General features: G+C 40.4%; 1 protein-coding gene across 1 annotated transcript in view; it reads right to left on the bottom strand.

Annotated features, from left to right (window-relative positions):
- The window catches only part of LOC128950791 (transmembrane protease serine 11E-like), a 39,517-nt gene that overhangs the window by 11,605 nt on the left and 13,010 nt on the right, over positions 1 to 14,902 (bottom strand). Inside the window, exons 4-5 of the mRNA XM_054295757.1 lie at positions 5,933 to 6,000; positions 2,599 to 2,762 (exon numbers count right to left, since the gene is read on the bottom strand). Coding sequence (XP_054151732.1) covers positions 2,599 to 2,762; positions 5,933 to 6,000 — 232 coding nt within the window. The remainder of the gene's footprint in view (positions 1 to 2,598; positions 2,763 to 5,932; positions 6,001 to 14,902) is intronic.

Genomic DNA, 14,902 nt, shown 5'->3' with positions numbered 1-14,902 from the left:
ACAGTATTGTGCTGTTTTCCTTGAAGTTCTGCACATTTTCTATTTTCTCACGTATGTATGATCAAGCTTCTCTCTATTTTAGAAAAAAAGAAAAGAAAAAAACTAAGAATATATTGTCAGTGTAGACTTTATCCCCTCTTTATTCCCAATGCTCAGGAATGCAGAGGTAAAGCAAGTTCTACCCTGGTCTGGCATCTTAATGTTGTAGTGCTGCCCTGAACTGCAGCTTGAATGTCCCAGGTGTGGCACCCAGTTTGGAAGAGTTTGTTGGAACTGATTCTCAAGGCAAATACTTGTGAGTGAAGCGCAGGTTGAGACATGGTGTTGAACAACAAGGTGATTATTTCAGGGGAGGAAGACTTAAGGAGGTTCCCTTTATCAGACTCCCCCTAGCATGTGATATAAATAAGTGCCTGACCTGGATTTGTTCAACTAGTGAGCTATGCTTAGCTAAAATGAGCTATATCATGGCCCCTAAATTAGAATATTTTGATAAGGTGGTTACAAAGAACAGGTTAATGATTTTTTACAAGCCATTATGAAAATGTAATTCTTAAAATGCCTTAGGATAAATAAGGATTCCAGCTGGCAAAAAGGTACAATGAAGCAATATTTAGAAAGCTGCCTGCAGAGCATGGAAAATATCTAGGGCTTCTTAGGTTTTATGGTTTAAATACTAATAGTGGACAAAATATTTCCACTTGTGGGGAGAGAAAAGTAGAAAAGGCAAAACCTAGATTCTTCTCTGGACCTCTAGGATCTGTTGAAAATTGTCACTTCTCCCTGGTGTGAGGAATGAGTTTTATAAATTGAGACCAGCACCTCCTCTAAAAGCATAGGAGCTCTCCATTCTATACTGTTCTCCTGAGTCCACCTGAAATGGCAACACTGTTCAGGATCTGGCCTAAGCTTCATACCACTGCTGAAATCCTATTAGCAAAAAAGATCAAAAATTTTTTTTGGACAGCCTTTTATTGTTGTGTCTTAGAAATGCCAAGGTATTGTTTATGTTCCTTTGTGTCACTCATAGCCCTTGCACAATGCTAGTCCTGTAATGAGTAGCTGACCTGTGCAGTCAGTGTTTTATGGTTAGGCTGGGAGAGCCAAGAAAAGCAGCACAAAGTTTGTCACACAACTTGGATAAAGTAATACAGATGCCATCTCTTAGTGGGACTATTTAATGAAAACATTGCAATTCAATTGCATTAGCCAATTTTTTAATTAGCTATTAATGCATTACTGTAACATTCCTGGTGCAGTTCAAGGTCAACTAAAACAATTTTGATTCGTTTCCCACATTTTCCAGACTGAATAAAAGCAGCTTGACTTGATTAGGTCACAGTCCTTTTTTAACAATAATTTGTGTACTCTTTCCAATTTTATCCTTCATGTAAAGCATCAAATTAAAGTGAAGATTCAAAATTCACCAACTCATCCCCCAACTGTGTAAACAAAAACAAATCTCTTCGAATCTCTCTGATACCCACACAGTATTTTTATCTGGGAGAATTTACATGTACACTTTGTTGAACAGGAACTACTGGCATATAAACAACACTGCAGGGAAATGGTGATTACCTGCCCAGAGGGATGTCACCTGTCATCCTGAGCCATTCCAAAGGGGAAGGCTGGTTGGCCCATCAAGAAACAATGGGAGTGTGACAGCTCATATTTGAGTTTCATTGCATTACCACAATGCAAATATGTGCCCAGTTCAAGCACCAAGAGGAGGAACAAGAAGTTGCTCCTGCTCATTTCTGTGTGGGAGGAAGTCTGGATCCATCCAGTATGGAATCTGGCTGAGGTTTCCTGTTCCCTAAATACAGCTGTCTAACCTCTGCAGATTTCTGCTGGTTCAAGTAGCCTAGTGTGGAACAGCAAGCAGCAAGCACTCACCCTATTACTGTACTCTCACCCCTGCACTTAGGAGCAAGCAGTTCTGCAAAAACAAATGGAGCAAGTATCTGTCCCTAGCTGTCAGCCAGGAACTCATCCTTGAAAAGTTTGACACACAGAAAAATTGCTGACTATATATAACTGAAGCCAAGACAGAGACAAAATTCTAAGCCTGCACAAAAATTCTGTAGTGGAACTAAAGTGTAGAAGGTAGTGCAGTTAATGGTCATATCCTGCAGATTTATGTCTGCTTTGTGAAAAGGGAAAATCCCTACCTGAGAAGTCATGTAGATAACAACATTATGCCTTTCTTTCCCTTTCCTCTGGGGAATTTGCAAGGCTTTTGATCCTCACACCAAATATTATTTTTTCAGTGCATTGGTTCTTTCCCCTTGTCATCCATATATACTTCCTGCACTTTCAGGCTCCATGACAGTAACATAAAGTTGATACTGCAGTTTGGAGGAAGGCTGAGGCTGTACTAAGAAACCACAAAGTAACTGCTCCCAGTTATCTGTATTTAAGATTTTTTTTAAGATTTAGAGAGGTTTTTCCACTGATTTTGGTCTAACTTAAGGAGCATGAAAGACCACCATTCAGACACAGTAACATCAAAAGCTATCATCAAAACGGAAAAAAACCCAAGTCCCATCAATCAGAAAATGGAAAGAATTACTTTTAAAAGAAATGTGACATACTTACTTGAGATGGAGGAAGATCGGACGTTTATCCTCAGAGGCCCTGTGTATCTTTTCAGGCCCCTCCGTAAGATCTTCCCAACTCTTTCCCGCAGTGCTTCTCTAGAGTCCGTAGCGGAGAACCAGAATGTGAGCAAAGCCTCTGCCATCACACCATCAGTATCTGGGCTACAAACCAATGAAAGAGTCTCGTTACCTCCAGCCCACTTCTGCATTTCTTAGCTTTTATCTTAGCTTCTCTAGCAATGGCAATGTAACATAAAAGATTAGATACATTTTCAAGCATTTGTGAGAAGGAATTTCCAAAAGAAATCCAAGAATGCTGAATGGTCAAATGCATCATAGGCTAGAAGACAGCATCATGCTTTCTGTGAACAAATGGCCAGACCAATTTTATAATAGAGTCCAAAAAGCAGTCGCTGACTACATGCCTGAGACAGAAGAGAGGAAGGAATGAATTTGATTGCAATGAAAAGCTGGATAAACAGCACTTGGAAACATGAGGTAGATGATTAACAGTATCTACACAGACCTTTCAATGGCCCTGCACATACACAGAATAAAAATTTACAATCATCATCAGAAAGGTACTTGGACCTTTTTGGGAGATGAGAAGAGACCACACAACCTAATTCCACCATAGCACTCTCTTGGAGAATGTTCCTAATAGCCTCATGTTGTGCAACAATAAATGAAACTTGGCAACATGCCCACAGCATATTTATTAAAGTCAAAGAGCTGGATCACAAAAGGGCCTTTAATGCCTCATTGAAAAGTTCAAGCAGCACACACATTGAGACACATAATTCCACAATATTAATGTAAGATCAGAGGAAAAAAAGGGAGAAAAGTCTTGTAACAGATTGAATTCACCTGGTAGTTGTATTTCATTTTCCTTAAAGCATCAGATACTGCAAGAGATGGAATGATAGACTACAAACATCAAACTGACTAATCTGGCATAGTAAATCTTGCTCTGTACTTGCAGATGTCTTATCCCTGGTCATCACAAAGGGAAGGTAAGAGCTTGCACCAGGAACCTTCTCTCCTGTGCCTCCTCCCACCTGAACCAAGAAGCAATGAGACACAAGCCACAACAGATGAAATCACAGTTACTTCATACAGGGGGAGAACTTAAAGCAGGTTTCTCTTTCTTTGGATAGGAAAGGAAAAGAGAAGATCTCCTAGTTATATATCACCGTCTTGGAAATTTGTAATTACATAAAGGAAAACTAGAAGATGGACAGCTTATCCAGAACTCATGCAAGCAGGCTTTAATCTTTGAAGGGAACATGTGCAAAATTGAAACAGACATTCCTGATATTGCCAGTGAAGGGAAAGAAAAGGCCATATGCTTTAAGCACACCAAGGCATGCCAAGTGGTTCATAGGTGAGCAGAAAGACACACTCCTTGCTTCAAGGATCTCATAATTGAGACTGAGAAGTTGTATGTGAAGTTTTCAACAGACTGTTTTTTCAATTTGTTCCAACTTCAGCGTGATTGCCACTTCATTTATTTTCCAGATATTATCTGATCCAACTGTGGGTGTTGCTCTGCATTTCTGAGGTGTTCCCTCACCTCTCCCCCCACTCCTCTTCCTGTGCTATGCCACACTGGAATTACCATATCAACTCTTGCAAGCAAACCACACCTCTCGAAACCCTCAGGTAAGTACTGCCCACCCTGATTCACTTATTATATAGCAGAGATCCAGAGCCAAGGACACCTTTTCAAGATTAGTATTGTCTTTCTCAGTGAGCAGTGGCATTATTATTAATGCATTGCTAATACTGAGCCAAAAGATACACACAGTCCTTTCCAAGTAAATTCACAACCATGACCCTGCTCAAAAGAACTTGCAGTCTGAGCCCTTGAAGAGGCATAAAGAGTGTATATCTGAAAAAGCAAACAAGCTTTGGCGCATGCAAATCTTGCATCCAACATAGCAAACATCACAAATACCTCAGTCTGTCCTTGGGAAAAAGAAGCAATGAAAAATACCACTTATCCCTATATATTGGCCTCTCAGATCCCTAAATCACTCTGCCTATGCTTGCAACACTCTAGACAGTATCAAAAATATCCTTAAAGCTTGTATGTCACTGGGGATTAAGCTAAGGCAGAGGAAGAGGCAGGATGTCACAAACCATGTAAGAACAAAGAGGAGTACATTCAGCACTTTAGATCTTAGTCTTGTAGCTTTAGTCTATGATTATGAAGACATTCAAGGTTTCTTTGCAAAGTGTTGGGCACTGTCACTCAGGAGAAAGATCTTAGTACTACAATAGACAGTTATGTAAAAAGATAATTTTCAGCACTTAACAGTAGTTAAAAAAATCAAATTAAACATTATGTATTATTGGCAGTTGAACAGAGAGTAAAAGAGGAAAAAAAGTTCCACATTGCTCAGTGATAATCTCAACTATGGGTCTGACCTATTCATCTCAAAAAAGCAGGAACAGCAGACCTGAGAGATGTATGGAATGGGGTGATAAGAAACAGTTTGAAATGCAAAGAAGGTTGAGTAGACTGGGATTTCCAACTGAAAAATGAAAAATTAAAAAAGAGTGGATCTTATTGTATACAAGAGAGAAAATATGATGGGAGTGTCCAGTATCAGTAAATGCACAGAGAGGAGGGTAGTGATCAACTTTTTATCATCTCTTTCAGCACAAGAGCTAGGGGTCATTGAATGATCCAAAGAAGGTGGCTCTTCTTAAGTTTCTCCTTCCTTAAGGACCGAGGTGCACGGATTTCAAGAGCCCAGGAGACAACAGACAAGTCCTTGGGAAATAACGCCACCGAGAGCTGCTAAACAAACCACAGCCACTTCAAGAACTCCCAAGTTGTAAATACCTGGAGGCAGGGAGCATACCAAGAAGCAGTTATCACAGCTCTGCCGTGCTGCTACTGTTTCCTGGGCACCTACTTATGCCCATTCTCAGAGCCACAATGATAAGTGGGACTTTCTGAGCCAGCACAGCCTGGTTTTACTTGACAAGCCCAGTGCAATAGAAATGCTAGAAATGACATCTGCATTACAGTGTGAGAAATAGTTTTGAAAATCCTTTTTGGTTTTAGATAGCTTTAGTTATCTCTGCTTTAATGACTAAAGCTTGTTCAGAATCTGAACACAAACTTGTTGGAATTTGGACTGACTGAAGGGTATCTTCTGCATTAAGATCCAAAGGAGAGCAAGGTTCAGAACTAGATTATGCTCAGTTAGGGATTATGCTCTGGTTTTACGCACAATACACTTCACTGAATCAGATCTATCTGGGCTTGGTGTACATTTAATTTTATCTCAGCTGCGTGCATTTATTATTATCTCACATACCTCACTCTGATTAAGCGTGAACGGATGTATTTTTTCCTTAAAATGGAATTGTAAAATGTCTTGTCGATCTGTTGAAAAAAGAAAAATATAAGATAACAACAAAAAAGGAGGGAAGTGGACATATAGCTGGAAGGAGCATTCAGAAAACAGCATTCAGTAACAAACTCACAGGTTACAGAGCCAAGAAACATAGAGCAGCCCAGCCTCTAGATAATATTTGTCCCAGATCTTTTATAATCATTTCCCCTTTCACCTAAGGCATATCATAAAAAAGCAAGCTCATTTTTCTAAATGTCCTATGGCTACATCAGTGTGCCACTGCAGTGCTGTCTCATCCACTCCCAGGCATAATGAAAAATACATGAACATCCTTGGAACACACTGCTGCACTCTTCCAAAGCACAGCTTCCTGAAGACTGCCCACAGAATGGATACAGCATGCTGTGCTCTGCAGTGCACTCAGCCTCTCTTGTCGGGGTCCTTTCTGACACAGCCTTTACCCTTGGTCTTACAGAAATCTATAGTAAAGCCACCAATAATTCCAAGTTATTATTGGATTATCATGTTCCACTATCACCCTTGTGATTTTCCACATGCTTGGACAATTGTCAAGCAATTCTCATCGGAAACTGGAAATCCAGGAATCCTAAGGAATTGATCCCCAAATAACATCTTTACCAGTTCCTGCTCAACTACATCCTGTCAGGATGTCATCTCAAGATTGCAGGATCAGTCTGAGACAGCTCAGTGTGATATAACATGGCATGAAATTCTGCCAGGAATGGCTTGGGATCACCGAAGGATTGAGAAATAGCAGAGTCACTGGTGAGTTATGCAGCAACTCCTCCTACCAGCAAGACCCAGTAAATTGTACATATCCTGTAAACATCAAATGCATGACAGGAAAAACTGCACAGAAATGCTTTGCAACATCATGTAAGCTGTCTCTTATTTTTTGTTTTTAGCCCTTAAAGGCAGTCTATTTTAGCCAAGTCTCAAGATGTTCTGTTTTCCAAAGGAAAGAAAAAAATAATGGTTCTCAAACTATTCATATGTGGAAATATGTCAGATACAGAAACAAGCATGTAAGCATGAAATCTGGGGGTGATTCCTCCCAAGGAACACAAACCCCCTATTTTCCAGCCTTGGCTGTCACAATATGAAGCTTCATGGCATTGCACAGGGATATTTAATTAGAATAATTATAAGGTGAAAACTGCACAATTATTATTTTAAGGTGATTTTAAGCATACATTAGTAAGGAAAAAAAGAAACATTTTTAATGGTCATGCATTTCGCTGATGTTGTACCTTGCTCTTACTGGCAGTTATCTGCAATTAGTTTGACATTTAAACAGACAAAATTCTATGGAAAAAGACATCTCAACTACAACAAGCTGCTGTAGATAGGCAGAATGCCTTTTATTCTCTCACTTTGCAGATTGCCTGCTGCTACCACTGCATTTGATGATGCATCCAGTTAAAAAGAGTTTTATTTCCTATAACTCCACATCCTGTTCCACCACAACCTCCCCTGGTTATTGGAAGCAGTTTCCTTAGACAAAAAGGGAGCTTTTCTGCTTTGTTTTTTTTTAATGATAACATTTGCTTATCATTTCTGTCACAGTGTTAACTGCTGCACCAGTGATTGTGTAAGCAGAAGCATGTGGCTGAGCAGCACTGCAGCTTTTTGGCATGCAGTGGCATGTGCTATCTTCAGCTGCCTCGTCTTTGAGAACTTTTGAGATCTTTGGGACAGGGACTTCTTTGAGGAGTGCTTTGCAATCAAAAGAGAGCCTTGAGCTGGGCTGAGATACACCTCAAGCTGCTGCATTGCTAACAAGCACAGTGAAATCAGAGGGACTTTCAGCTTGGGAGTGAAGAGGGCAGGAATTCACATTCCCTTGCAAGAGAGGGTTGTGTCCATTTGACATTCTCAAGTCCTTTATCTCCTCCTGACAGCTGGATCTTCAAGATACCTTACTGTCTCAGATGTCAAGTGGTTTTGCTACACTTTCCACTTGCACTTCTGCAGCAGATACAGAGATCCCTACTTCTATCATCCATTCTCTTGTGTATCTATGTTACAGCCTAAGCAGCTTGTGTGGTTGTGGTTTTTGTACTCCCAACATGTTCAGCTTTCTCCTTTTCTCCTTAGCCTGGACTGCTTCCAAGATGTTCCATTCAGTCTGATTAGGAACACCATGTGCTGCAGCAGAGACAAGGACTTCCAGTGGTGGCTCACAAAACTTTTGTTTGTACTTTTAACAAAAAGACTCTATGGAGTCCAAACACAACTAAACTATCAGCAACAGACACTGTTTTCAGAACATTCAATCCAGAAGGCGTGTTAGATAATTTTCATGGGGAGAACAGGAAGCATATGATTTAAAATTATACCAAATCTGTGTTACTTCCATCCTCTTTCACACTTTCATATCTGAATGAAAAAGTAGACACCTTTTCCATTACACACTGTCACTGACTTTCCCACCCTTAAGTGTTGCCTTAGCACTACATCACCCACAGACAAAAAAATAACTGAAGGTTGGCTTTGTTTTCAGTGAACCTTGCAGGGCCTTTAACACCTTCAAATGTGAGCTAACATTTTTTACTTTTGCAAACTACTGTGTTGTATCATGAAAGAAGCCCTAGCCAAACCTCTGCACTGTCGCCTACCACTCAACTGCTGATGAATTCATTTGGCAAATATGACCCAAACCTCTTCTTTCCTTCAACAATGATTCTGGTAACCTGAATTATTAAACATAATTTTTATATTCATACAGAGTTTATATAAGAGGAGAGTATGAAGGAAGATGCTGTCAGATAAAAACTTTCAGAGATTAATGTTCTGCCTTATATTTTTACAGTTCTTTTTTTGGTGAAGGCTTTCACACACCAAACAGAAAACATTTCTCTCCAGCCTGCTAATAGCTTTCTTTTCAGTTTAAGTCACAACCATTGGAGCAAAAGCAACTAGGACTTTGTTCAGTGACTAGGTGTGACCTGGTCCTGCTTGGGAGAAGCATTTAAACTCATTTTAAATGTTTTGCTCTGATTACAGCCCCTCAAAAGTGACACTGTCATGACCAGATCCCTTCAATTCACCACTGTTAAAGTGCATCTCACTGTTTTTCCTGGCCCTTGTCTAGCAACAGCTCAACTGCTACAGCTGTTGCTGCAGACAAGGTCTATGTACATTCTGAACCAAGTGCCAAGTCCTGCTCCTTTTTAAGTGAGAAGCATTTTCCCGACAGTCTTTATTTAGAAAATGACATTTGTAATTTCCTCAGTTTAATTTCATATTCTCCAAACTTTTTACTACACTTCTCTCTATGCGGAACAATTTTCTTAGACAAACTGGACTTTGTTCCTGAGTGCTGGTCCATCCAATACAGTAACAAATAGTGGCCAGCACCAAAGATGCAGTAAGAGGGCCAAACATTCCCACTGTACAAACCCAGACAAAAAGGAAATTCTTCCTTGCTCCTTGTAGCCCGAAGTTGTTTTATACTTTGATGAACAAGACTTCTTTTCCTATTCTGTCTCAAAAAACTCCAGATCTCATCATCATACTCTTTTTCTTGTGTCGTATCATGCTCAACCTTCTAAGGCCCGTGAGCAACCTACTGAAATCTTGGTGATTCTTTTTGTAAAAATCTTTGTGATTTCAGAGTCTCACAATATGTCCTTCCTCCCTGGGACCCATAAAACACCCAAACTCTGGAAATAGGTCACAACAGGGATCCCATTGCTCCTGGGTAGTGGGAACTGACATGAGCTGGCCTTGTCCAGATGTGTGGCTGTGTCTGGAAGTGCCCCAGCAAGGCTGGCCGTGTCAAGCCCTCGCTTTCTCCCACCACACACTGCTCTGCCACCACATGCTGGGTCACAAGGTTCATCAAAAAGTTATCTTAAATCTAGTTTGACAGAACTCTCCTCAGGAATATTTGCTGGATGCACTGAGTTATTTGCATGGGATGTTCCAAAGCATTCATTAGACATGGGAGCACAAAGCCTCTCATTGCTCAATAGTGTTGCTTTTTTGCCTGCTGCCAGTTTAGTCCTTCAACAGCTATCCTCATACCACATTCTTCCTCTTGCCTCAGTAGCTACTTAGGATGTAAAGCCTATTATTAGTGATATTTAAAGCTTTTTGACCATAAATAGAAATTGCAACATACAACTTGATTCAGTGACTCTCCCCAGTTTACAGTTTAACATGCTGAGACCCCTAGAGCAGACCATAATACAAATCCAATAGCTGCTCCTTTGAGAACCTGACATTTTTACTGCCCTGATTTCAACTAAGGGGTTGAGAGAGGACACAAAGAGAAAGACTGACAGGGACAGCAAAAAAAAGAATGTGGCACTGTTCCAAACCAGGATGTGGACATCACACTCTCCTTGGAAACAGACATTCCAATTACTACCACAGCCCTACAGCCACAGTCCTTGCCTGAGGTGAAGAAAACAGACTTGAAGGAGAGCAAGTTCAATGGTCCCCTTGCCTCCAGCAAACCAGAGGATCAGGACCTGCCCATCAGAAACCACACACACAAGGACAGCAGGTCTCACAGCGGGCAAGAGCTGTGTGATCCCAAACATCAGCAAACGGCATCACAAACTCCTCACAGGGTTTAAGCTAACAGGCCTGCTAAAGCTGAGGGGTGAGTAAGCACTGCCTGACTGCACTGAAATAAGGAGCTCAGCTGGATGCTCCCCAGAGGCCACATCTGCAAAAGAGGAATTATTGTCCTTGTATAATTGTAGTTCCTAAAAAGATTGGTCTTTCGGATAAAAGAAATTAAGAGGACTAATACATGGGATAACGTCAGGATTTAAAGTACCATGCTTATGCTTGGTGCAACCAATTTCAAAGGCATGTAATGACATGAATGTTTCATTATAGTTATGTGTATTAGTGACAGCTGGAATTAAGGTCACCTAAGTATTCTCATTCCTACTCCCTGCTTTCAATTATCCATAATTAGCTTCCTAAAACTTTCACACTGCTATTAACATTTTGTCCACTTAGGGGGGCAATTTCCAACTTTGGGAGAGAAAATCAGGTTTAGTGAGAAAGGCATCTGTGCCAATATCCAGAGAAGGGCTTTGTGGTTGGGGATTTTCTTCTTCCCAAAACAACACACTTTCCCCAGGAAAATTACTAAGTGCATTCTGGGGTTTTTTTAAACAATACTTAAAGGTAAGGAGCTGAAATACAAGAGCAAATACCTCTTAGGAAAATAACAGTTTTGTAAAATCTGAGGAAAATCATTGGTTATGTATTCAGCTTACAAGTGCCCAAATACCATCAACCACACAACTTCAGTATTGAATTTAGTTTCCCCCTTTGGACAACACCAGGATCTAAGCAGCCACTCTCTTGACCAGCCAGATTTTGATCACTGGTTTGCATCTTGAATCACTTCATTGATATAATTACTTGCAAACAATGCAGTAATTCTGGATTGTGAGTCTATAATTAAGATAAGGTTCTACCCTTAATCACACGCACTATCGATAGCTGTGCTTTGCTTTATTTTGAATTCCTTTTTCCTCATCCATTCTCTTTGTGCACATTTTAGAGCTTTTCATCATGCACACTGGATCAATACTAAAGTTACTTGTTTATTTGGGGTGAAGTGTGTGATGATTTTTCTGGATTTGTACATGCATATTACAACTTCTGCTTTCAGGAACCAAGAAGTGAAAAAGAAAAATCAACTTGCATGCCTTTTACTTGAGAAAATTGTATTACATTAGTAAGTCAAAGAATGAAAGAAGTTGAAGGATCAGTGAATTTACATGGGAAAAAAAGTTCGATATTAGGCATATTTTTGATAACTATTTCATCTTTAAAAATTCATGAAATTTAGGGAGAGCTCACTGAAAGTTTGAGGTCTTAGAGATGATGAAAAGTACTAAGCCATAGGCCCATGTGTTACACTGCATCAACTCCCACCAGCATTTAAAAGTGCTTTATATTTTCTTCAGAATTTCGTTTCCTGTGTTACTTTTTCCTGTGCTAGTTTTTCCTGTTTCCATGTGACCCATGGAAACAGGAAAAACTGAAAACAAAATTTAAAAGCAAGAAAGTATGGCAGTTTTTTAATCTCTGCATTATCTACCTACACCAGTTGTCTTTTTCTTCTTTTAATTTCAATAGGAACTTCTAAAAACAGCATCCCAAGTGAGATGCAGGTGTTTGCTGTGAGGTATTTCCTCTCTCTGAGCACAGCATTTCACCTACCTCTTTAGGGCCACACCTGTATATATACATACTGACAGTCAAGTGTGCTGTCAACCTCTAATTCCAGAGCTAAACAAACATGTTGCCAGGCTGTCATCTTGGCCACTGATCCACTGCTCTTTCCCTCTTAGCTGAATTACCATGGAAAATCCTTTCTGCTTTGTTTCTAGCCCCAGCCACCCATAGAGGGCACCCCGATTGTACCACACCAGTCCAAGGACAATGCTTCCTATTTGTGAGAATCATTCCCTTAAAACTAAGGTTATGAAGTGGAAGTTATCAAATCCCCTAAATTTATTTTGGTACTCTTCTTCTCAAAATGTTCCTTAAATAACTTTTTTTACATAGATAAAAGATTTTTTTCTGATTTTACATTATTGTTTTTCAGAAGAAAAAAAAATACTATTTTTTTTTAAGTCTCTGAAAAGCTAAATTTAAAAAACTTAATTATTCTGGCTTTTGTTCTATAGATGCCTTTGTAAATAAAATTGCCTTTAGTGATGAACAAGAAAATCTTTAGTTAAAGTTCTATTCTTTTTATCTCATATTGGTACTATGTAATTACTTGAGGGAGCACATATAAAGCCTAGGAATGGTTGAGTTTAAATAGAGACTTAGGTTTTAGATTTTGGGATCTTTATCCATAAACACTACCAAATCTCTTTTGAAATGTATTACATACAGAACATTCTTACTCACTTTGGTCTGCTGGATGCTGAAAACCTCTGAAAAGTCCTTGGAAAGATCTGGCTGCTGCAGATACCATAATTTCTGATTTGTCTAATTTATATTAAATTTTCTTTTGTTTTAGGGGCTAATAATAGTGGAAAATAAGTGGGGGTTTTGCACACACAGCAAATGAAGCTACATGGTATTTGTAGATACCTGCACTTTTCCATTTGCTGTAAAAATGGAAACTCATGTTGGACTCCCTTGAACTTTAGCATACTCCTTTTTCTCAGGGCATGTTTACTTATCTCTAAAATGATCCTCACAGTCTGGTCTCCCAGAAAAAATATTCTTTAGGAGTGTTTCAAAAACCTGCTGCCTTGGGGATCTGCTCCTACTGAATTAACCTCCCAACCCAAGGACCATAAGGCACTGATGGGCAAGCCCCAGACTTCTGAGCTTTATCTAAACACCCACGAGGAAGGTGTGACAAACACACCTCATGCACAGTTTCACCTGGTTTTGCAGCTATGAGCTCTGAAGGGATTTGTATTTCACCACCCTCTCTCTCTCAATACACACACTTCTGCTCCCCAGGAAGATTTGAGTCATCTGTGACCCTAAAAGGCCAAGTGCTGTAAAGCAGCAGCTTCATCTGCTCACTCACCAGTGTTCTTGGTGTTTTCAGACAGACTTCCTTGGAGTCCAGATCAGATGGAAACCCTAATCAGAACTTTGACTGATCCTTTGGCCCTGCAGATGTGACAGTAATCTGTTCACAACTTATAGGATTCAAGATACTTCCCAATATTGGGATGATGCAAGCTTATCCCTGGGTATAAAGCAGAGAGCCTCTCAGTCACAAGCATCCTGTTGAAGGCTAACCCTTCCACCAAACAGGGTTATCAGGTATCAGAGCTGGGGGGGAGGGAAGGAGATGCATGACACCTGCTTGCTTCTCTGTTTCTTCTCCACCCAATTCACAGTGAGAGATTTGTCTTAATAACCTCTAAAATCATCATCTCCCAAGGGAGAAAACTGCCTCCTTCCTCACCAGTTCCAGTAGAGGGACTCACCAGTGAGCCCTTCAACCTGCTGAGAACAGACACTATTATAAGAACTGATGTGCAGCATTTTCCAGTGGAATCTCAAGTGTCTCTGCAATACCCAGTAGAGGCATTAAATTAAACCCACACTAATACAGCTCTATCAGATAGGTCAAACTTCAAGACCTGCATTAATTAAAAACTTTCCCCCAACACCTGTACTTAAGGACATAGAAGATTCTCTTGTCATTGAAGTAGCTGAAGCAAGATATCTGTTTCTAAAGGAGATGTCCTGACACACAATGCTGAGTTCTGAGGTGAAAATTACTTCATGAAATTCCATTAATTCAATAGAAATATTTGTATAGGCAGTGGTTTCTCAGTGGAAGCATCCAGGTACTGTTTTAATATAATCCCCAACCCCTCTGCCCAGATCCAGCCAGTTAGTTCTGTGCTAGTTTCAGATGGTGGAAGGACAAGGGGGTAGTCCAGGTGCCTTCTGGATTATGAGACAAAAGGGAAAACCCAAGTTAGTCCATTCCATGGCTCAAGGCACTCCAGGAGGGAAAACAAACACCTCAACTCTCCCTCAGCCACCCAACCAACTAAGGAGGGAGCCCTGCTACACTCACACCTGAGGAACATCCCTCCACCCAGCTCACAGCCAGGCTTACCAGCACATGGGAGCAGGAGTGAGTAGGGAAAGACAGCTGGGAAGGGTACAGTGTCCAGCACAAGGTTCCACAGAGACACATGGACTCAGACAGGGAGAAGCAGCCACACAGCAGAGCTGGGAACAGCTCTGGCCAGAGAAGGAGACAGGGAGATAACAAGGTGCCTGAGAAGGAAGAAAGGTTCCTAGGCTCTCCTTGAGGAGGGGAAAGCCCACATACTTCTAGGAGGAAGTATCAGAAATTTATGGTAGTGGCAAAAAAGAGCCAACAGGTACATTTACAAACCCCTGATAAAGGCTGATATCTATTTCTGTTGAGCAACC

This window comes from Melozone crissalis, unplaced genomic scaffold (assembly GCF_028551555.1).
Source record: "Melozone crissalis strain CALT ecotype California unplaced genomic scaffold, PUWL_Pcris_2 ptg000006l_1, whole genome shotgun sequence".
NCBI lineage: Eukaryota > Metazoa > Chordata > Aves > Passeriformes > Passerellidae > Melozone > Melozone crissalis.
Note: the sequence above shows the minus strand (reverse complement) of the source record. Positions and strands in the feature narration are given on the sequence as shown.